Source organism: Podarcis liolepis (assembly GCF_965112155.1).
Source record: "Podarcis liolepis genome assembly, chromosome: 6".
Classification (NCBI taxonomy): Eukaryota; Metazoa; Chordata; class Lepidosauria; order Squamata; family Lacertidae; genus Podarcis; species Podarcis liolepis.
The window spans coordinates 42,399,680-42,423,522 of NC_139559.1; the positions used below are offsets into that span (position 1 = coordinate 42,399,680).

A 23,843-nucleotide genomic window follows, 5' to 3' on the forward strand; every position below is an offset into this window, starting at 1 on the left:
AGCTGAGGGTGCTTCCACACTGTTACCAGTGTGCTAAACCTCCCTGCAAATGTTGTGCAAACAGCAATGAAGGGGTTGTGTTGGGTGCCACCAGTCTGGAAGCACATACCATATATTTAAAGCATGTTTCAAGCACATGGCTTTCCCCTAAAGACTCCTGCAAACTATGGTTTGCTAAGAGTGCTGGAAATTATACCTCTGTGAGGAGTAGACTACAGTTTCCAATATTCCTTGGGGGAAGGCCACATGCTTTAAGTGGATGGTGTGAATGTGACCTTAACCACATGGCTGTCTACTGAAAGAGCTATAATCTTACAATTAAGAATCATTTTGAAACAAAAACAAACACCACCATGCTGTGTGTTTACTGGACATCTTCCCCCACACCCAGCAGCTGGGCCATATTCCAGTAGCTCTGGGCAAACTGGTTTGTGCCAGTTTAAGCAGGGGAGCAGAACGAAGGGTGGTCCGATAAAGGACTCCGGGGGGCGTGGCACGCCCCCCCAGCGGTGACCCGGGGGAGCTCCTACTTGATGTGCCTCAGCAGGAGACTCCCCCTCTATGGTGTTAACCCTTCCCGTGTCTCCAGCAAATGGGCTGGAGCCGGATAGTCGATAGGACCAATGCCTAAGCCAATGCCTCTCATTCCTGAATTCAATAAAGTTGTGGCCTAATTCACCCATTTAACCTTAAATTATGGTGTCTTGTGTCTTTATTTATCCTGGTGGGGGGCAGGAACTTGCCACGCAAAGCAGCCTGGCCACTTGGTTATGCCTTGCTCCACTAGTGGTCAGGTTTCTTCTCCTCCTGGATTAAGTGCACTAGTGAGGCTGTCATTCTCCCCGGTTGTGGTATAAGAGCTTGGAACACATGCCCCAGGTGATAAGCAGGCATTTATGACCTCTTCCTCCTCCCTCCCTCCCTCCCTCCCTCCATGGAGGGGAAGTTCTCAAACCCCACCTTTCCTGGTGAATAAGCTCTAATTGATGACTACGGTGAGACAGAAGATGCCTCCTGCTTTTGAAGGCGAGAACCACAGACACGGGGCTCAGTTTGCAGAACTCCCTCGCTCCTCACCCAGAGTTAATTTGTGGTAATTAGATTGAGTAGGCAGTGGAGGAAAGAAACTGCCTTCTCAAACAGTCAGGCAGTTTTAGCATGTCTGCCCTTGCTGCTGCTGCTGCTGGAGAGGACCCTGTGGTGCTCCAGGTTTTTGGTGGAAGATCAACAAGCGGACCTTGGAAGGGTTAACCAGCCAGCTGTGTTTTTCCTCCCTCCTGGGCTATTTGCAGCAAAAACAAGAGTTTCTGTGGAAGGGCTGGGCAGCCTGCATCCTGGTGGGACTGGCTCAGGTGGGCTGGGTACCTGTGCTCTCTTGACTAGGCAGCCCAGCCACTGTCCCTTCCTGCTGAAAGCAGGGGTGCAGGGGTAAAGAGGGGAGCAATTTGGGCTCTTTTTCTTCCCTGTTCTTGGTGGATTTTGCAGTGAGTGGAAAGGGCTTTATGGCCACCGAGGACATTGACTGGCTCGACCTGCCTGGCAGGTGGACTTATGGAGTTTGCAGAGACGGGAGAATCTTCTTTATCAAGTACGTTCAGTTCTTGCTCTGTTGTTGTTTGTGGTTTTCCTGCAGCTGTGGATGGTTGGAGGAGTCCCCGTTTGTGCCAGGTGCAGGTGCATAGACTTCTGGGCCAACGCTTTGGTGGGAATGGCATGTGTGTTTGTGAAGAGACAATCTGAAAGAATGCTAACAGTTCACACAAGAGAAGGGCAGGATTGGGTTTTAAGTCACTGCACAGAGCAAGGGGCCGTATGCCACTTTGGCAAATGACACCTTATTTGTTTCATTTCGTTTCATAAAATGTATACACCACTTGTTGGTAGAAATCCTCAAAATGTTTGCAAAAAAGATAGAACAATAAAATTATCAAAAAGAAACATAAATACTTGCAGCCTGATCCTCAGCACAATCACTTGGAAGCAAGTTCCATCAATTCTAAGCATGTGATTGTAAATGTCTTTTAGGATTACAACTCTAAACTGCATTTTGAATTTCTGTTTATATGATCTGACTACAAAACTTTCATTGGGGAGAGCCTGCTGGCTCTTTCCTGTTTTACGTACTGCATCACTGATGTTCATCAGCATTTCATAGAAAAATAAAATTTAAAAAATGTCCTTAGCCCAGCTTGTGAAATGTTCCTTACCTGCTGCTGTAGGATTCTCAGGCTGCTGTTTCTCGTCTCCCAGACGGCGTCCCATGAACTAAGCTGTGAACCAGGAAGTTCCCAGTTCAAATCTGGTTTCTGTCACAAGATCACTAGGTGGCGTTGGGCAAACAACTTTTTCTCAGCTTCTGCCCTGATGTCTGCAACAGAGGGATGACAAAGCTGACCTACCTTGCAAGCTTGTTGTCAGGATTACTGAGAATATAGAACCTGTAAAAAAATAAACATTATAAAGCTGTATCTAAATTAAATATTACTAGTGCAAGTGGAAACTTCACCAAAATGTTGCAGTATGGAGTAGTCTGTTCGGTTCTTTTCCAGGATATTCCATTCTCCCATCACACCATTTTTTCATCTTTTCTTCATCCGTCAAATCAGCATCCTGTGCCCACTAAGCATGCTCAGCCCCCATTGCTCTCCCTGTGGTCTCCCTCTTATGCGTAGATTATGCCATTTTTGCTATGTAAGGTTCCACACTTCCATAATGGGTTCACTCTTTGAATACGGGATACCTTTCCCCTTGCACTTCAGGCATTTCAAGGTGACTTGGGTGATGTTCTCCTCCTCCCTGACACACAGCAGACTGCCAGTCTATGGCTTAACCTTTGGCAAACGTGACAGAGTTTAAAGTCAGGGAGCCCACAGGTGGCAAATTTTATTGAGCTGCACAGCTGTATTTCTCCTTCTGGTAGCCACTGCAAAGTCAGCCTTAAGTCTACCCTACTATGAATGCTCTCCTGTATACCAAAGTGTAGCAATCTGGATTACTCTTGGCCCTTGGGTTGTGGATGTTTCTTGAATATGGTGCTAATCCTTAAACTTTCTAAGTGTGATTGTTTTGCCCTTTGCAGTGATGAAACAAAATCTACTTGCTGGACACACCCAGGCAGTGGTTGTCCCGTCCAGAGTGGCCATTTTACTTGGTCAGGTAAGGAGATGCTATTACTTCCAATGCAATAGTTGTCGTCTTCTGTTGATAATTATCCTCCCTTCTTCTCACTGACAGAACATCTCTTGGCCAACACTATTTGTGTTAGAATAATATCTGATGTTTCTTTCAGAGAAGTGCTGGAAAATATTGGGAATCCAAGGAGAAACCGATTAACATTGGTTCAATAAATGCCACTTGAGTATGCAATGATGACACATGTGCTTTATTTCGTGTGTATCAAACTGAGATTTATGATCTATACCTGGAGGCGCATCAGGACATAGGTACATAACACCCTAAAAAAAAGATGTCCATTATTCAGATGTAAATGACTTTACTTTGGGTAAGGAGAATCTGCAAGCAGTAGGGTGATGGCGCAGGAGAGGGACTTTCTCTGTAGCGATGCCATGATTTTTCCAGTTTTAAAAGTTCTGTTGAGAAAAATTAACTTTGCTGTTTAGTGCTGAATGTATTGAGGAAAGGCAGATAGTATGGTTAAAATGCACATTCCATCCACAAGTGTCTCCATGACCTTTGAAATACCCTTCAGTGACAAACGTTTTAAAAGTCTCATGCAATATCCAGAATCAGACAGACACAGATACTAGAGTGTATGGGGTTCAGCTTATGGGAGTGGAGTGCTGTAAGGTGAAGCTGGCTGCAAATAAAAATATTGCTTGCCTGTACGTGGACTGAGAGGAGCATAGAAGCTGCTGGCATGGATGTAAAAAACGAATTGAGCTTTCCATCAGTTTTACAAGCCACATCAGAGAAAGGAAGATTCAAGCATTCCAATATGGTTGGGGGATCCAGTGGGGCTTGCCTGTTAACAGCCTGCACTTTGTAATGAATGACATTGTAAGAAGCCTTCCTATTTTTTTATCGCCTGCTTCCTTTTCCTCCTCCATGCATCAATAGTGATGATATTATTATTATTAGTAGCAGTAGTAAATTATAAAATCATCCTGGAATTCCTTGCAAGAAGCTCTGGCAGTGTTTGTGGTTCTTGCTCTCTCTCCCACTCCACCCCCATTTTATCTTCACAACAACCCTCTGAGGTAAAATAGGCTGAGGAACAGTGAATGACCCGATTGTCCAGCGAGCTTTATGGCCGAGTTGGGGTTTAAATCTGGGTCCCCCTCAGTCCTCATCTGATATCTGAACCACTGCACCACCCAGTCTCAAAAAGTCCCTGATGTCTGCATGCAGTGAATTTATTTGTTGCTGAATTTATATACCGTCCTATATCTCTCAGGGTGGCTCACAGAACAAAACCAGAATGCAAAACCACAAAATATATAATCAAAATAAAAACAACCCAAGACTCATTTGAGAAACCGCAATTTATGGCACAATGCTATGCACACTTAGCAGATAGTGATATTACTTTTTTGTGTATCTAACAGCACCAACCCTCCGCCAACAAAACTTGTCTAAACAGTACCCCAGCCCAAGGGTCTGTTTAGCAGCCTCAGCTTTTGCAGCTGGAGTCAGCCAGGTCCCGCCCTCCCAGGCCAGGTGGGAAAAGGTCTTCCAGGACTCACAGCCAAGATGGTCTCAGAGCTTGTTTGGCTGTAATTCCCATAAGCCCCAGCAGGAGATAATGGAAGCTATGGCCCACCAACACCTGGAAGGCTACAAGTTCCCTGCTCCTGGTTTCGAAGGGAGCAGAATATAAGAAGAGATACTCTGGTGTACCATTTTGAAAGTCAAATGCCAGCAGGTGATTTGGGAGGAGAGAGTACAAAGATGGGTCGGTTTCAGGTGAAATTTCCTGAGATGCAACATTCCACACAGCTGAAAATCAGGTTTGTAATTGGGATGCAGAAGAGTTGTCAGACAGGAAGGCCTCTTTCATCGAGGATCCCACTCCTTCCCTCCCCAGGGTTCACCTGTGGCTGTCCTTTCGAATATAAACTGTGAAAGTTGGGGGTGGGGAAAAAACATAGCCATATTACCTTTTGCAAATTTTATTCTACAGAAGAGTCTCCTGAACTAAAACTCTGCCCTGAAGACAGGCAGCCTACATTTGAGTTTGGGGTCCAGTCAGGAACACCATTTCAGATTCCAATGGGGGATTTTAGTATGTGTTGAGGGTGGAGGAGAGCAACAATATTTTTGAAATATTAACAAATTCTAGTACACTTGAGGTGAAATAGTAACCAAAAAAACAAGCGCACCCCCAACAACAGCTGATGCTGTTCTATGGTGATTCATTATGTCCCACCCTATATAGATTTTTCCAAGGCACGGTTGTCATGTGTCTTATTTTTACCAAGGGCAGGCCTCTATTTGAAAGAGTCCTCTGTTGAAATATGGCAAAGCTATCTGATCCGAATCAATTGCTTTTTGAAAAATTAAAATAAGTCAGGCGATCCAACTCTGGATCTCTTGCAGAACATTTAGTTTGCCCCTCAGTGTGTAGAACTGCTATGCTGCCGGCCAGAGATATATAGGTCTTCCTCCTTAATAATGCCACCCCTATAATGACTTACATGAGGGGCCTCCCTGCCCCCCCATGAAGCAAAGAGTTCCCCACTTCTAATGAGTGACTGATGCCTGCTTTTGTCATTGTTTTTTTCAGAGTTGCCCAAAGGTTGGGAGATGGACACCATGTCAAATGGAGCAGTCTTTTTTATCAAGTAAGTTAGTTGCTAATTTTTAGGATAATCCAAGATGATGGTCCTACTTCATCCAGTGCTGTTTGGTGTTTTAGGACTGATGGGGTTCATCTCCTCTCTTTTCTTATTGCAAGGGGAGCCAAGATGGTGCCCTCCAGATGTTTTGGACTACAATTCCCATCAGTCCCAGCCACCATGACTATTGTCCAAGGACGATGGGAGTGGTAGTACACAGTGGCTGGAGGACATCTCACTGTCTACCCCTGGCTTATTTGTTATAGGTAGGCTTGCTAACATATTTTTATTGTGGTTAACCACGTTGGGTGCTTTGTGTAGAAATACACTGTATGAATTAAGATAAATACATTTTAACATCTTGTCCGGCCTGCATTCTCCATGGCCTTCCCTTCTGGAACCTATTTTGGCTGATACATTCCTCCCCGGAGCCAGCTGGCTTCATGTCAGGGAGTTCATGTATTCTTCTGCAGAGCTCATAAAAGACCTTGTTCTGTTTCCAGAGCAGTAGTATAAAATACATTTGTTTGCATTCCAGAGTAGTGTCTTCATGTTCTTGATCTCTCTACATGTGAAGTAATTTTCCACAAGGTGGTGCCAAAGCTCACAATTTATACAAAAATAGTGGTTCTGTCACTTGTCTAGAGTGGAAGGTGTTCAGCGACCAACTTTTGTTTATTGCGCAGAATCGGTATACTATGTGCTGCTCTTTTCTTGAGCATATCTAAGGTCTTGCTGTTTATGCCAGATTAAATGACTCAGGATACTTAGCTTATCCTTTATTGCACTTATATGCCACCTTTCCTTCAGAGAGCTCAAAGTGGCATACATACATGGTTCCTTCCTGTTTTCATTAGCACAACAATCCTGTGAGGTAAGATAGGCTGGGAGGTAGTGACTGGCCCAAGGTCCCCCAGTGAGTTTCATGGCTGAGTGGGGATTTGAACCCTGGTCTTCCACCTGTCAGTACTCAAACCACACTGAGCCAGTGTGGTGTAGTGGTTAAGAGCAGTAGACTCGTAATCTGGGGAACCGGGTTCGCGACTCCGCTCCTCCACATGCAGCTGCTGAGTGACCTTGGGCTAGTCACACTTCTCTGAAGTCTCTCAGCCCCACTCACCTCACAGAGTGTTTGTTGTGGGGGAGGAAGGGAAAGGAGAATGTTAGCCGCTTAGAGACTCCTTCGGGTAGTGATAAAGCAGGATATCAAATCCAAACTCTTCTATCAGAGTAAATTGATAGTGATTGTGAGTGCAAAACTAAGGAAGAGTCACTAACATGTACTATGTTGCTACTACTACTCTAGAAAACAGGTATGGAGGGCATGGGAGTTGTAGTTCAGCAACATATTGGCAGCCAAAGGTCCCCTATACCTGCTATCTATGTCAACTTAGAAGCAAGTCCCACTGAGTTAAATGGGACTTGCTCACAGGTAAATGCATTTGTAGGATTGCAGCTCAGTCTGGATCCAAGCCCCTGATTTATCATAACCAAAGGTTCTTAAACACAGAATGAATTACTTGGATTTAGAACCTAACCCCATACTGGAATCTATTCAACAGCTCTAACCAATGTGAGCAAAAAACTGTTATTTACCTTCACTTGATGTATATAGTAATGTTCCCTTCATTATTTGGTGAGATGATACACAAGGACAACTCAAAATTGTAGAGAAGAAATATCTCTTTTCCTCTGTGTTCCTTCCCCACCCAACACAGCTGCTAAAACTGTTCACACATATCTCTAAGCCAAACCATGGCTAAGTGCGAATACAGAGGCATGTGGGTTCTCAAAATAAAAATCATGGCTGCTTTGCTCGTTTCCTTGGTTCTGGAACTAACCATGGTTAGGCTTAGCAGCATTATGTCTGATCCCAGAATCATGGGTTGTCTCCTGCAGACAAACCTCAAGCAAATAACCAGGAGCAAACCTTGGCTACACAGCTCATGGTTTGTCAGAAGTGAAACAAACCATGACCCTTGGTTCAGACTTAGTTCTAAGCCAAACTGGGGTCTAGCTTTGGAAACTGCAGTGGCAGCAGGATCAGGGGATGAGCAAAGCACTGCTATGATTTTTACTGTGAGTAAAAACCAGGACAGGATGCTACTTTGTCATTTGTCTCGGGCAGCAAAAGATTTGTATATTTGTGCTGAGCAATGGTTTAGCTTGATGTTATACATGAACTGGGCCACAGTTTGGATTGTTTTGGAGTAAAGAAGTTTGCACTAAGTGATGCCCATTGTGTTTAATGGGACTATGTTTTTTAAAGTGAAAAGCTTTGCTTTTTTTTTAAGATCCCTTTGGCGGCCTTGGGTAGCATGCAAAACAAGGCCTGTTTCTCTCTCCTCCTCTTCTCAAGCATGGTTGGCCGAAGCTTGCTTTGGCTGTGTTTAAGAGCCAAGTGGGCAGGGAGGGAGTTAATTCCTGGCTGCATCCTATCTGAATTGTGGGAGTGGCTTGGCAATATGGGGCGCAATGGAGCAAAGTCTCCAGTGAAAGCCAATCCACTCCCATCATCCCCTAAAGCTTTGAGGGGATTAGAGGCTCAAGAGTGGTTATTTTTCCTTCCTGTGACCCCTCCCAACCCTGTACCATCTGTGGCGCCAGCTCTGCCCATTCAGAAAGAGCAGCTAGATGCCAGCCACAGACAGATACCCCATTCTGAAGGATCTCTCTCTGTAACTGAAACTGCAGCTCTTCTCATAGCCCCTCCAGACATCTTTGGACATTCCTCATGATTTGTGCTCATAATGGTATCAGGGCAGTTATACACAGGCCTGTTGTTAACGCTGTTTATGCCTGCAAAGGCTTCAGGGCAGACATACTCCATTTGTAGTTGGTGCATGTTCTATAACGTCCTGCTCAAATCCTTTAGACTTTTTATATTGCAAATGTTCAGGATTAATTTTTGTCCTGCGTTTCTTGCAGTGCAATGAAAGGGTGTCCCTCTGGCTGGCAATAATGCAATAACATTGGGGGACGATGCCAAAACAACTAACAGTGTGGCATAATGCGTGGATGCTCCACCACTAATGTATCAGTGACATGCTGCAGAATACCATCTGCCAAACAAAAAAAAACCCCCCAGAGCCATTCAGGAAAAGGCCTTTAATGTTTCTGTAATACCTATTGGAAAACATGCACTTGGTGGTCTGAGACCAAATTTACCCACAGAGGAGCTGCATAGCAAAGCTGGGCAGCCAGCCTTGCAATATTAGGCAGAGTCAGTGCTTTTTCTTCTAGAAATAGGGTGCTGGTACTGTGTACCCTTGAGTACCCCCAGAAAAAAGCACTAGGCAGAGTAAGGTGGTTGCCTCAGGCAGCAGATGCTGGGGGTGGAGTGGGGTAGGAAGCATCCATAAAGTGTTCCAGGACATACCTGGGTGTGCCTACAACCTGCCCTCTGTTTATTTGACCAGCCTGCTGCCTTCCAATACAGCAGAGAATGCTGTCCCTCCACTGCTGTGGAAAAACCCAGTTGTCTTCTGTACGTGCATGTTTGGAGGGACAGGGCAGGGCACTATCTTGTCATTTATCTCTGGCAGCAAAGTGTGTGTGTCTATAGCTATAGCTATAGCTATACGGTATATAAATAAAAATAAACAACAGCTTTTCTTTACATCCTCTAAGAGGCTTAACTGTTTTCCAGCCCTTGACATTTGAACTCTGGTCTCCCAGGCCACTGTGACATACCTGATGCGTGAGTGTTTATGTGGGATATAAAACACAGGAATTTTTTTTATTATTATTAATGAAATTGACATGCTAGCTAGTCAGTATAGGGCTCACCATTCCAAAAGGTGGGCCCTATACACATTGTACAGAACACCCAAGCCCTGGCTTTTCCTGCTTAAAGGTCCAGTGAGGGGATCAGGCTCAAATTTCACCAAAATATCTCCTGAAGTGGCAACTGAATGTTTGGTTTCGCATTCACATTACAAATGGATGTCTGGTGCAAGCCTATGCAGATCTAATCAGGTCGGCTGAGTCCAATGGGGCTTACTTCCAGATAAGTGGCGAATAGGATTGCAACCTTGAATCCTGCATGCTGGAAGAGTCCCTGGTCTTCTGTTACCAAAATATAAAGTTGTGTGGAAAACACAAAATCTTGTTAAATTCACATAGTTACCTAAACCCCTTGCTATAACGAAGCAGTTGGGAGTCCCAAATATTGGCACAGTATCCTATTGTGCAACCTTCTCTCTGAGGAGTGCCAGCGTGGGGTGGGGGTTGCCAGAGAACTGTGAGAGTTAAACTAGACTTGACATGGGAGACCCGTGAACAAGATTTCTCATGGTCTTTTTTTTAACAGCTGGGGTGAGTGTGTTCATAGCTGATTTGGACCAGACTATGCTGTTGTTGGAGCCGGTGGCTTTTAATCACTCCTGCATGCTATATTTCCTATTAAAGGACCCCCCAGTGTTTGGGGATGTGGGTGGTGTGCTGTTGGTTAAACCACAGAGCCTAGGACTTGCCGATCAGAAGGCGGTTCGAATCCCCACGATGGGGCGAGCTCCCGTTGCTTGGTCCCTGCTCCTGCCAACTTAGCAGTTCGAAAGTACATCAAAGTGCAAGTAGATAAATAGGTACCGCTCCGACGGGAAGGTAAACGGCGTTTCTGTGTGCTGCTCTGGTTTGCCAGAAACGGCTTAGTCATGCTGGCCACATGACCCGGAAGCTGTACGCCGGCTCCCTCAGCCAATAAAGCGAGATGCACGCCGCAACCCCAGAGTTGGTCATGACTGAACCTAATGGCCCTTTACCTTACAGTGTTTGTTATTGGCTGGGGTGGGGGAGATGGCCCTTAATGCAATCTGCAAGCCCTACTCTTGATCTGAATTTTAGCCATATGATGCCTCCACCCTTTGTAGACTTGTAATGAAAGTAGCTAAAAGAAGAGGCACAAAAGGTAAGGGAGGTGGGACCCTTCTGGGCACCCTCTTCTCCAACTGCGATTTGCCCCATGGGTGTGCAATTCACAGGTACCATGTGCCACACAAACCCTCACAGCTGCTGTTAATAGTGGTGCCCTTGGGGGGTTTGAGACTCAGGAAGTGAATGGTTTAATACACTATGTATATATACCTACTTGAGAGAGTAAGTCCCATTGAACAGAGCAGGAGTTACTTCTGAGTAACCAGGCAGAAGCCTGTGCTGCGAAATGCTCTCAATGCCCCTTGTTCATCACAGCCCATTTCCGGAGCTGGGAGCAGGTTTCTCTCAGTGATACAGCACTGTCTGTTCTCCCACTATCTTTTCCTGGGATCAGGGGTTAGTTTCTCCGGACTGAATACCTTGATTGCAACTTGGGGATTGAGCATGCAACTCCTAGCTGCCTCATTCATTCAGTGTGTGCGCACGCGCATATCGGTGAAAGGGGACAGTATGGTGCTACAGCCCTTTGCGGAAAATCTTCAGGGACAGTCGTGAAGGAAAGCTACAGGAGGGCAATTCCTTTACGAAGACTACCCCCACCCAAAACTGGGTTTCTGCCCCTCCTGTATGGAGCGTATTGAAAAGATGGCTGAATCCGCCTCCCTCCCTGAACGACGCAGCAGCATCTGCCAGGAACAGCCGGCTACCGTGACCTGCTCCTTGGAGGAGTCTTTGCCCGGGCCCCGTGAATCCGATTCTGCGTCTCTGTCTCCCTGCCATGGCTGGACACTGACTTGAAGGGAGGAAAGAAGCAGTAAGACCCCCAGATATGAAGGAGGAGAGAGGGAAGAGAAGTTGTGCAGCGGAGCAGCCATGCCTTAGTTTCTGAGAGTGAATGAAAAGAGGGTGAGCATCGGTGGTGCGTGTGAAGACAGAAGCAGAAAGACTGTGGCTGTGTATGCAGTATAATTTAAAGCAACTCCCCCCCCCCCACAACCCTGGGCACTGTAATTTACCTCTCACAGAGCTGCAGTTCCCAGCACCCTTCACAAACTACAGTTCCCAGTATTCTATTTTTTTGGGGGGGGGGTGTATGTGCACGCGCTTTAAATGTATGGCGTGTGCCCAGGGACCGCAGCTGCATTGCTACAGTGATCTCCCTCGGTGGTCCGTGGTTCGAGTCCCTCGTTTTGGTGGGATGGGATTGGAAAGCGGTGGGGAGGAGGGGTGAAAAAGACCACGAAGCCTGCATTTGCTTGCTATTGCTAACCTTACATTTCCAAAAGATGTCTGGACTCTTGGGTGCGCAAAGGGGTCCTCCGCATCGCCCAAGCCCCAGGGCTCCAACAATGCACCAGTCCCCCGCCCCAGAGCCCCTCACCCCACCCAGACCCAGCTGTGTGTGTGTGTGTGTGTGTGTGTGTGTGTGCGCGCGCGATCGGGGATGGGTAGGTGGGGGTCGCGTGCGCCCCGCTGACGCAGCACCTTTCCCTCCCCGGCTAGGGAAGGGTTAACCCCCGCTCGGGTACTATTTACTCCTTGCGCTAAATGACAGCTCGGGCGTCACGTGACGTTTAAATCCCCCCGGAGAGCGCATGGAGCATGCCCAGCTCGGGCTCCTGGGGAAGGATGCCGGATTCGGCGGCAGCAGCATCAGCATCTCCTCCTCGCTCTTCCCCCTTCTGCTCGCTCTTGGCGAGCCCTGGTGATGAATGGTGGCCGCGGGGAGAGAGATGGTGAGCAGCGGCTAGCGGGAGAGGAGGACGAGTGAGGGATCCATCCGAAGGAAGGCTTCTGCTCCAGCCGGGCAGGAGGAGAAGGGAGGAGGAGACGAGGGTCCTGGCTCGGAGCGAGCAGCAGCAGGTTATCGCCATGGCTTGGAATCTGCCCACCCGGAGGCGAGCCGCCCGGAGCCATTGCACGGTGAGTGTCTCTCCCTTGTTTCGCCTCTCCGGCTCCTCCGAGAGCGGCAGCCTGCTTGCGCCGCGCGCCCAGGCAGCAGGGCAGCCTTGGACAGGTGCGGCACGCAGCGCCGGGGCTTCATGGAGGATGCTGGCGAGAGCCAGGGCAATGACAAAGAACCTCCAGCTTCAGGCTCCTTGCAGGAGGGGGAAAAGTGGGGGGTGGGGGTGGAGGGATGAAAGAGAGGCAGCAGCTCTGGGTAGCTTGCCTTGCAGCCCCTCTCCTGACACCGCCTCCCTTTCTGCCTCGGATGGACATCCTGCTGTGGCGTGCCGGGAATGCTACTGAGCCTGCCTGGGCTGGCAGAGCCTGAGCTGAACGTGCCAGGGTGCGTGTGTTGCTGCTGGGCATGCAGTCTGCCTGCTAAAGGGGTTGTGTGCCTGTGCTGAGCAGCTCTCATGGCCCAAGGGTGTATGGGCCTTTTTTTGTTTTTGGTGGGGGGTGTACTGAGAGGCAATGCTGTGGCTCCAGGTACTATGGCCCTCCCCCCACCCCCAGAAGGCTTGTCTATCTCCCTCAATAGGTTTTGACATCCCATCAGTGTTGGGGATCCAACTCTGGGAAGCAAGCGGAGTGGGAGGAAAGGGGGGGGGGGAATCTCGGCAGCCAATGCCAGCAAAGGATGGCCATAAAGGATGCCCATTAGCTTGCTCCAAGATCAGGGTGGGCAAGCTGTCATTCCCTTTGCAAGGCTGTGCTGCAGAGAGGCATCTGTAACACACAAGAAGTGGGGAGAAATAAAGTAAAGGAAGAGACAAAAAAGAAAGAAAGCATGCCTTAAAATCCCTGGCAATTATTATTATTTATTAATTTTTTTAGTTGCTTCATCTTGCTCAGGGCACCCAAAGTGACTTAAAACCAGTCTACCAAACTCAAACTCCCAACATAGGAGAAAGAGGCTGGGGTACACTGCTAAAAGATGAAGGTTGCAACCCTGTGCACACTTACCTGGGAGTAATCCCCATCAAGCGCTTCTCAGACACTGTGAGTGAGGCCTGTTTGTGTAGCCAGTAACATCTAAAAAACCTCCGGATACAGTGTGTGTTTCATGATGTTTTCTGGATGGGCTGCCAGGGCTTCGGGTTTGTCAGAGCAAGGAGGGAAATTGGTGTTTCCTCCTCTTAAGGGGCAGCGAATGCATGACATAACAGGGATGGAGAGAGCGCTCTGTTTTCTTGGCAGAACTAGGTCCCTTGAGTGGTGATGCATTAATGCTGCCTTCCATTTATCAAAGGTGCTATATTCAAACGCTCAAGCGAGAGCCCACTTTCAGATTAAGGAGCTGCATCCAGCTGCTCTAAACTTGGCCTTGCATTTTTTGCTTTAAAATCGGTTACAGGCATCATCTTTCAGATGCTAGTAAGGGTCTCTGTGCAGTTTATCTCACTAGTGTGGACATGAATCCTGTGTGTGTCTGGTTTTTATAAATCTCTTTCTCTGATCCTTCAGAATGAGATATGGGTAACGTAATGCCAGCACATATTTGGCTGTTGTCACTGTCCACTTGTGGATGTGCTTTCATTGCACACCTATACCTGGTCACAAGAGGACAGACACAATTCCCACTTATGGCAATGTAACTGGAGCTGGGACAGGTCCAATGCATACAGGCACCTAATCTAATTTTGGTGTCTTAATTCACATCGGAAAGTGTGGCTCCTGACCCTTTGACTTTCCTCTGCCAAATAGCTGCCACTGCCAGTAGCATCAACAAGATACTGCAGGAAATTGAGCTGCCTTGAAAACGGGCAGATCAATAGAAGCTCCTTGAGCTTCATCTGGTAATTATTTGATTTTGATGTAGGATTCCAGTTCTGTTCCTCTTCTTGACATGAGATCCTGCTGCCAAGCTTTGGGTTCATGGATAGAAGACACAAGTGGTTTCCTCTTTACCTCCAATTACACTATATAGGGTGAACAAATCAATTTCTTGGCTTGCTCACTGTGTTGGGTCTAGTCTTTGACTTGGAGACATGCTTTGCTCAGATTGTAGCCTAGACATGCTACAATCAATGGAGTTTGAGGCTTAAATCCTACCCTTTGGGCTGTCTACTCCCCTTTCTTCCTTGCATCACCATCAGAAACCAATTTGATCCCTTGCTTTTATCATCATCATCATCATCATCATCATCATCAGAAAACAGCTCCAATTCATATCTTCTATTATTAGAGATCCTTAGCAAGCTGACACAGCCTACTACACAAACCAGTTGAGCACTGATAAGCTGATTTAGTTCCATTATGCATTTTAACACCCCAGTCCTAAAACTGTTATTTGGTATCAGTAATACTGATGTAGCTTGTAATATATTTAGTCAGGATGAGGGTATAAATGCATCCATATTCAAGTAACTGCTTTGTGGATCACAGCTCCAACAGGCCAATGAATGCATCTATGTTCAGCACGCAGGAAGTCAGCTCCAGCCTATGATACAGTAAATTCTTTTTATTATGCAGCTGTTAAAGCCCGGTAAACATGTTCAGATTCTTCAGATGTTATCTGTCTAACATGCATAATCAGGTCAATTAAATCCTGATGTTTTGGGGTGTTATGGTGTCTGAATGAATTTTAATGCTGTGGAAAGAAGCTGAGTTGATAGCCCAGGGTAGGAGAACAATGCTGTTGTTTTTTATCTCTCTGCCAGGTATATCACACACTAGCTTTTCATGCACTGTGCTTGAAAACAGGCACTTCTATGATTGCCTAAAGCAGTGGTTTTCAACCAGTGTGCTGTGGCACCCTGGGGTGCCTTGAATGATGGTCAGGGGTGCTGCAGGTAACACTGGCCTCTGTCCCTCTTTCCCTCCCTCCCTCCTCTAATGCTCTCTTGAGTCTCTGCCTCCCAAAGGCTTCCACAGTTGTTCATTGCAGCAGCCCTGCTGCCACCAATGCTGCCTCCCATGGTAAAGTGTTGGCTTCACATTCACCTTTGGCCAGTCTCTGTTGGGCCACTAAGGCTGGGGGAATCCTCTGCCCAGGGCTCTGTGGGGCTCTGTGAGGAGGCACCTCTCTTTGGGGTGAGGGGGGTAGCCGCCCAGAGGACTCTCAAGGACCGGAGAGGCGGAGGCTGAGGGAACACTCCACAAAGGAGGGTGTTCGAAAAGGGTGAGAGGCTGCCAGCTCTGCAGGCAAGGGGTGACATAACTGGGCTCCTGAAAGGGGTGCCGCAGAAAGAACGTAGTTGGTCAAGGGAGCCGTGGACTCAAAAAGATTGAAAACTTCTGGCCTAGAGGCTATAGTTTACTCACCATAAGCAATCAGGCAAGGGACCTTGGATAAATTGGAAGACAGTAGTTCCTTCCCACCTCACCCTATTTGCAGGGTATGATGTGCCACAACTGGTTAATATAGGTATGTGGGCAGAGAAGCTCTTAACACTTTTATTTTAGGTGTAAGCTAGTTTTTAAATTTTTTGCAGACTTATTTGGAACTGCTGAGTGTGCAGTGACCACCTAGGCAGCTACTGCAAAAAAATCAGGTTTGAGAAGCACTCTTTTAATATGCTTGTGAGCAATTTCCTTCTTCCCCATCCAGTTTATCTATTTTCAGAAAGTGAAAGCATCCTATCATTAGCCCCATCATCTGAATTTTTGGGGGGCAGCTGAATGACTACACTGTCCTTTTGTACTCTGTGGAGTCTTGTAGGGCTGATCCACCCTTATAAGTATATTCTCATAAGTCAGTGTTTTGGGGGTGCAGCTTATGGGCATTGACTAAACTTGGAAACTGCTGGCCTCCAGTTGAGAGCATATCTTTTTGAATTGTTATTAGAGAGAATTCTTTTCTTTTTTTAAGTTATGCACTTTTCAAATGATTTTTAATATACCTTACTTTAAAAAAAATCAGTGAAATGCAATATAAAAACAAATTAAACGGCTGCATTAAAAGCCAGCAAAAAACAACCCCCCCAATAAAAATAGTAGACATGGTCATCAGACACCTTCTGGAATAAAGATGTCTTCAGACACCATCTGAAAAGGGAAAGAAAGTAACCTGATGTTACAGGGAGCATATTCTATAGCTGTGGTATACTTAGGAAGCTCTCTCCCTGATTCCAGTCAATCAGATATAACTCACAATGGGACGAAAAACAAGACCCTAATGCAGATTTTAAGGCTCAGAGTGGCAGAATGGCATAGTCTGCAATTCTTAGGATACAGGATTTTTGGTCGTTACAAGCTGCTTCAATGTAGCCAGGAGAGAAAATTGGAGTTCTCTGGTATCTGAAGAAAGGGATGCTTATCTTTTTGACAAACAGGATTTCTCTGAGCCAAGGAGGCATCTTCTTTTTGATGTTTCTGAGAATTCCAGACGACCCATTTGTTGAGCTGATAGGGCGATTAGACAATGTTGCCTATTTAATGAGTATTCATTCTGATTTGTGTGTGTGTGGGGGGGTGTTAGAAGGTCTGCCACAGCAAGTATTATCCCACACTTCCCAGTACATTTTCTCACCACAGAGGCGGTTTTTAGGGTGGTGTGTGACTGGTTCAGTTGCAGTGGGGGCCGCACACAATGCTGTAGAGAGGAAGCATGAATTTTAGTGTCGCACAGGGCGCCACTGAAATTTGAAAGCCCAAACTCCACCACTGCACATCACATTTCTTACTGGAAAAAGTCTGATCTTCAGGGGAAGCAGATTTCTTGCACAGGAGCTCCAGATCAGCTTTAATTGTGCAACCTGAATTTGCCATTATGTGATTGAACTCTGTTCCAAAAGAGCAGCTGTCTGGAAGCACCCTTTGAAATGAGTGCAGAGAATTAGGTTTAGGAGCTTTTCCAGATCACCTTATTTGTATTATAATGGGAATTTTCTTGTAGGATCCAGACATTCTTTCTCAAGGTAGTGTTTCTATTGTAGGACTATTGTCTTTTCAAACATCAAAACTATGGTGTGTGTATGTTTTTATTATCTGTCATCAGAAAGGAAAAAAATACATTTGCGCATTAGCTGACGTTTCCCATCTTGTACAGTGGTAGTTTGGCTCCCGAACAAATCGGCTCCCGAACGCCACAAACCTGGAAGTGTGTGTTCTGGTTTGCGAATGTTTTTCGGAAGCCAAACATCAGATGCGGCTTCCACTTGAGTGCAGGAAGCTCCTGCAGCCAATCAGAAGTTTTTGAATGGTTTCGGGAGTCAAACGGACTCCCAGAACAGATTAAGTTCAAGAACCAAGGTACCACTGTACACTGATGATTTTCAGACTTTCCACCTTTCTGTTGAGGAAGCTGTGCAGGGCACCTGATGAATCCATTGTTTATGATAAAGGATTGTTCTGGGTTGAGTGATTGTTCAGGTCAGGCGCTGGCCAGAATTCTTAGGCCTCAGTATTGCCCCACATGAACTGAGAATGTACCATATACAATTGCTGACAATGTATCTGCACACGCTGAAGGGAACAGTAATGGTGGACAATAGAATTTTGTCCACCAGCTATCAATCTACTTGTAGAGCCTTGATAAGCTGGTTTCAAGGAACCCCAGAGTTCCTCAGAGCACATTTTGAAATCTGTGTATGTGAGTGAAAACTTGTGTGATCTCTGAAAATGACATCCATCCCTTGACCCAGAAAGCTTCAAGCCTGTTATTTATCTCTCAGAACTTTACTAGGCTTGGCATATTCTGTGCCAGATGGTGGTTATAATGACTGTATAATCCAGAGACCAGTGAAACAGTATGGCAGGTTCTGTCTCAAATGCTACAGGAAGGAGGACAGAAATAAGGCCACACTCTCCTTGAGGATTTGATTAAGTCTGTGGTGATACGTTCTGTTTGTAGGTTCATGGCCACATATGGATTTATGATGAAGAGACATGGGCCCTACCACAAAACTGGATGCAGTGGGGAGGAAAGTTGTTCACAAAATGGCTGCCATGGGAATGTGGCCATTCACAAAATGGCTGTCACCTTTAAAGTAGCAGAAAAGGAGGCAATACAAGAAAATGGTGTAAATTTGGGAGACTTTAATTCAAAATCTTTGGAACTAAGGGGTCAGTCTTGTGAAACCCAGCTTAAGAGAACTGCATGGCAGAATCCCAAATATCATTTTATCTGGGGGAAAAATGCAAGTGCCTAATAGTTCTTGAGCAAACATCCTCGTGGGTAGTTAGGGGAGGTCAAATTCATCGGGTGCATGCTTTTGGCTGGGAGAAGGTTGTCATGCAGAGTTTGTTATTGTGCATGTTGGTCTGTGGCCTAGTATTAATGAACCCCCATTGGTTTTCTGTTCTAGCAGTTGGTTGAAATGGAGGCAGAATGAGCCCCATAGGAAGAGTAAGATGTTTTTCATACAGATGAGGGGGGTGGAATCTGAATTAATTACCTCCTGTTTCCCAAATAGGCTTAGAACTGTCAGAACTAATTTTCCCATCTGGGGCTTGCAATGCATGGCATCCTCGACAGGGGAGAATATTATCTTGTGGGGGAAGGGAGGTTACTAAAGAGGACGGAGGTACGTTTGCCCCCCTCCTCCCTCCCAGTTCCTTGTAATTCTGCAGCTATGATGGAAAGGCTTTCTTCCGCCTTGAGAAAAGTAAAATAAGGACAGAGCAAGCTGTGTGACAAATGGCTTTCAAGCAATTGCTGTCCCAGTAGCAGGCAGCCTGCCAAACTATTTAAGCCCAATAATAATATAGTTCAGCAAATCTGAAGCCACCTAGGAAAACAGCAGCATTCAGCTCGCTGACAAGCACACATGCTTAATGCTCCATGCTTAAGTTGAAGGAGAATCTCCCAGAAACATTTGCAATATGGCGTCTACTGGACTCTACTTCTAACAAAGACTATCCAACAGAGGGCAGTGGTGAGTAACCTTAACTAAGCTCAGTTGCCATCCGTTTAACAACTAGTTTTAGATTTCCCTTTGAATATTTTCTGGCATGTTATGATTATCAGTGAAAAAACATGGTGTTCTTTGTTTTGATCTGTTTTGAAAAAAATGATAATTTCCCCTTTATTTTTTTTTCAACAGCTGATTCCAAACCCTGAAAGAGTTCAGACTGTGTTTTTGTGGGTGGGTGGAGAGATTGGACCACAAAATGACTGGCTTCAGAGTACATTATGTGATGTAAAAAACTCAACATTGTGTATTATTATTATTGCTTTATTAAGGTGTGCCAAAAAATACAGAGGCTAAATGATTAAAGTAACTGAGCCAATGATATTTCAAAAAGATTGTGGGTCTGAGTACTGCTTTGATGTGCGTTGCACAAAATGGCTTCCTTCATTTCCCCTCAGTTGTGCGTAGATATTACTGATTCATTGGGCTAAGGAACAAAGAAGCAGTTGTGTGGTATTGTTCATGTAGTGTTATGTTCTTCATCACGCCATTAAAAATGTATCTGATTATCATGTTTCTGGACCGTTCATTATTCATGAAATAAGGGTATGTTTTTATTCAGATTAAGTAATAAAAACCTGCTATGATATTTTTCTGTCCTTGGACTGTCTTTGGTTTTAGAGAATCCTGCATGTGGATTCAGTGCAGATATTGGCTATCACCTGGAAAGTTCGCCTATTTCTTGTTATGAAAATATATAAGCCAGAATTACTTTCAGGTTTTGGATCTTGGAACACTGAACAGTTCTGTGCAATTTTTGGTAAGTGTAAAACCCAAATTTGCTGCCAGGCTGCTGCTAAGGTGTGTCCCTTGCTTTAAAGCAGCCTTATGGAACAGGCCATTAAAATAAATATAAGTTGGGCATTAAAAGAACTGGCTTGGCTGGTTTAAAAACAAGGAAGCAAGCCCCTGGATGGTTTGGTCGTGTCCGCTTGTGATCTGGTGTCAGCAGTTACCACTCATTTCCAGCTAAATACATAGTCTGTCAAGGGCTGGCCAATCTTTATAGACCACGGGCTTTGACCCGGTGTGGTCTTATGCATTTCACAAGCATTGGTCCCTGAAGCCTTCTGACCTTGCTGTAGATTCATTATGGCAGCCATGTTTGCTTTCTGAGTTCCCATGGTAACCAAATAGTAGGAGTAAGTGGTCTCGAAATGGCTTGGAAATGAAGAAGGGATAACAGCGACCCTCAAACTGAAGAGTGCAAGAGGATAGATTCTGTGTTCTGAGGATCAGTTTAAATCTGAATGCCTCAGTTCACAGAGGTTGCAGGACATAGTCCCTATATAGTAGCTGTAACGTGCAAGACAGTCTGCAGCAGCCATTGCATGGAGACTATGCTTACCACCACCAAGCAGTCATCTTGGAGACAGAAGATACTGTGTGAACTATCCACCTGATATAGGCAAGTGGAGCCACTTTTGGCAGTGTTTTGTCAGGATGGGGGTGGGGGGGAAGAGTTAGATGAAGTGTAATCGGAAGTCTGAGCAGAAATATGTGCTTGAATTTGAATCAAATAATACTGAAAGGATGCAGGAGTTTTAAAATATGCATTAATGTTTCAAAATGAATGTGCACAGGGCACCCTGCTGCTATGATTGCTCGTAACTGCTTTGCCCCATAATGAAACAGATCACTCTTTGTTGATACAAAAATCCACATGAGTGGCTTTTGCATTGCAGTAGTTACCTTCTCCACTCAAATGTTTGGTTCTCAAGTGAATATACAGTACCATTGCTCCTTAAAGTGCTGCCAAGCACAGATGCTACAGCTGCCCTCTGTGTTTAGGGTTTGAGGTCATGCATAGATTTGTCCCTATCGATATGTAGCATTGCTGCTGTGTTGTAAGATGCCACTTCTGCTTTCCCCCAGGCTACATTAAATGTGACACACATCCCCCCCCCCTCCTGGTGATCTATAGCAGACTGAAGAAATCTCTCTTTATTGTGGAGATAACCAAAAGCCTCTGTTGATCTATAGGGCTGGAATGGATTCATTTATAGTGTACAGTCCAAACTCTACTACGACACAAGCAAAAAAGGAGGTACATCATGGTGATATTCCTAATGATAGCATAAGTCCTTTTAAGCTGCATTTGCTAAACATATTCCTTGATTTTGAAGGGATATTTTGGGCTGCCATACATCCAGATTTTCCCGGACATGTCTGGGAACAGCAGAATGACGTGTGGGTGAGGTTTCACTAAATCGGTAGAATGTCTGGGAAAACCTGGTTGTATGGCAAGGAAGGGGGCTCACCAACTTTGTCCAGATTTTCACTTTTGGGAATATGGCAACCCTAGGATATTGCATAGGGTGGTGGAGTTTATAAAGTCCAGTTTTTGGTTACTCTGACTCCACCCCCCCTTTATGATTACCTGTTCATGTCATATTTCACTTTTCATCACAGCAAAGGATAACTGCAGGCTTTTCTTTTGGATATGGTCAGTTGTAAGAAGACACACATACCATGTACCTTGCCAAGCTCCTTACTGCCTCCTGTTGGCTGCTTTCCATTTTGGAATCTGAAATACTGCTATTCTTCTTTTTCTAATCACTGACACAAGTTCAGGGTGAGGTTATGTAGCTGTCTGGCTGCAAGGGAGTGTGTGCAGGTTTTATCTCCAGACCTTGTTCATTCTTCAGCCCAGACCTGATGTCAGGCAGCAAATAATTCTGTGCAAACACCAGCCAGACATGTGCATTATGACTTAATCCTCCCTTGTGACCGGCATGGAGGCCTTAATCCTCGGGTGTTACTGAAAGCGTTGTGTGCGTGTGTGCATATGTGCTACAGAACAAAAAAAGAATGTATCTCACTTCTTTGGAAAGCACCTTTTAGATGTGTGGAATAATTAGAACAGCTCTCTCTCCCTCCGCCCCCGCCACAGCCTGAACACCATGAACATAGAGCTGTTTTTTGCTGTCACTGATGGGAATGGAGAAGAATGAGGCTGACCACAGGAGTCCAATACCCAGCGGATTCTGTGGCCACGACATTTTGGAAAAGCTTTGTGTTGCCGCATGCTGTCTGGGCCGAAAAGTGCTCTGCATGCTGAGGATCTCTTCCAAAAGCCCAAACACTATTGAGGTGGGGTTATAATGGTTAGAGTGTCAGACTAGGACCTTGGGAGACCAGGGTTCAAATTCCCACTCAGCCATGAAGTTCACTGGGTGGCTTTGATCCAGTCACTGCCTCTCAGCCTAACCTACCTCACAGGGTTGTTGTGGGGGGTTACATGAGGAAGGGGAGAAGAACTTTGTATGCCACCTTGAACTTCTTGGAGAAAAAGATTGGCTATAAATGCACCCATTTGTCAAACGCACCCATGGTGAAGAGTTCTACCCACCTGCTTTGGGAAGAGGCTGCATTTTCTCTTTTTGGATCATGTATACATAGACGTGGGCTTGCTAATCGGAAGGTCGGCGGTTTGAATCCCCGCGACGGGGTGAGCTCCTGTTGCTCGGTCCCTGCTCCTGCCAACCTAGCAGTTCGAAAGCACGTCAAGTGCAAGTAGATAAATAGATACCGCTCCGACGGGAAGGTAAACGGCGTTTCCGTGCACTGCTCTGGTTCGCCAGAAGCGGCTTAGTCATGCAGGCCACACGACCTGGAAGCTGAGCGCCGCAACCCCAGAGTTGTCCGCGACTGGACCTAACGGTCGGGGGTCCCTTTACCTTTACCTTTTTACATAGAAAGAAGATAGATGAGCAAATAATCTGATCTGATCCTAAGAGTGTCTGCTGTCCTATCTGCACATCTCTGCTTCTCCCTTCAGCTGACGGAACTGTTTCTGTTTTTTCCTGCCTCTGTGATCTGATGATGTAGATGGTAGGAAGACTGCCAGGACTTAGGGTGCACAGATGACAGCTAGATTTCCAAAGGAGGTTTTGTTTTTCCTGTTTTACCCTATGTGTGGCCAGATGGGAAGGTGTGGTGAGGTTGGTCCTTTAGAAACCAAAGCAGAATTCTCTTGAGTGATTTGATCTCAGCTGGCGTAGCTTCCATGCGCCTTAAATACAGTTCCTCTAAAAATCGCATCCCTTTCTCTACCGCAGAAGATTCTTCCAGGAGTGCTTTGGCTTACGACTGTTTGGTATGCAGCCCAAGTCTCAAGCATTGCAGTCAGAGTCCTATTGGGATGGAGCCTGCGTCTATTGAAGAGAGTTCATCTCTGAGCGCGAAGCAGGAGCTGTGAGCTTAAAGGAAGGAGAAAGAGGGCATTTATCTAAATGGGAACAAATATTCAACATAACAGTAGTCACTGTTTGTGCCTCCCTCGTGAGTAAAGGGTTGGGAATGTTTGGGACAGGGTGTGAAATATGATGCAAAGGCTCATATGACAACAAGGGGAGTGGCTGGATTTCAA

At 45.9% G+C, this 23,843-nt stretch overlaps 1 protein-coding gene across 3 annotated transcripts in view; it reads left to right on the top strand.

Annotated features, from left to right (window-relative positions):
• Positions 1–1,022: 1,022 nt before the first annotated feature.
• The window catches only part of PLEKHA6 (pleckstrin homology domain containing A6), a 200,314-nt gene continuing 177,493 nt past the window's right edge, over positions 1,023–23,843 (top strand). Inside the window, exons 1-3 of one of the 3 annotated variants that reach the window (XM_083508777.1) lie at positions 1,023–1,588; positions 3,080–3,156; positions 5,744–5,801. In XM_083508777.1, coding sequence (XP_083364903.1) covers positions 1,503–1,588; positions 3,080–3,156; positions 5,744–5,801 — 221 coding nt within the window. In that variant the 5' untranslated portion in view covers positions 1,023–1,502. Of the gene's footprint in view, positions 1,589–3,079; positions 3,157–5,743; positions 5,802–12,250; positions 12,594–23,843 lie in introns of those variants that run through there. The other 2 variants (XM_083508779.1, XM_083508788.1) reach the window with 2 other exon arrangements.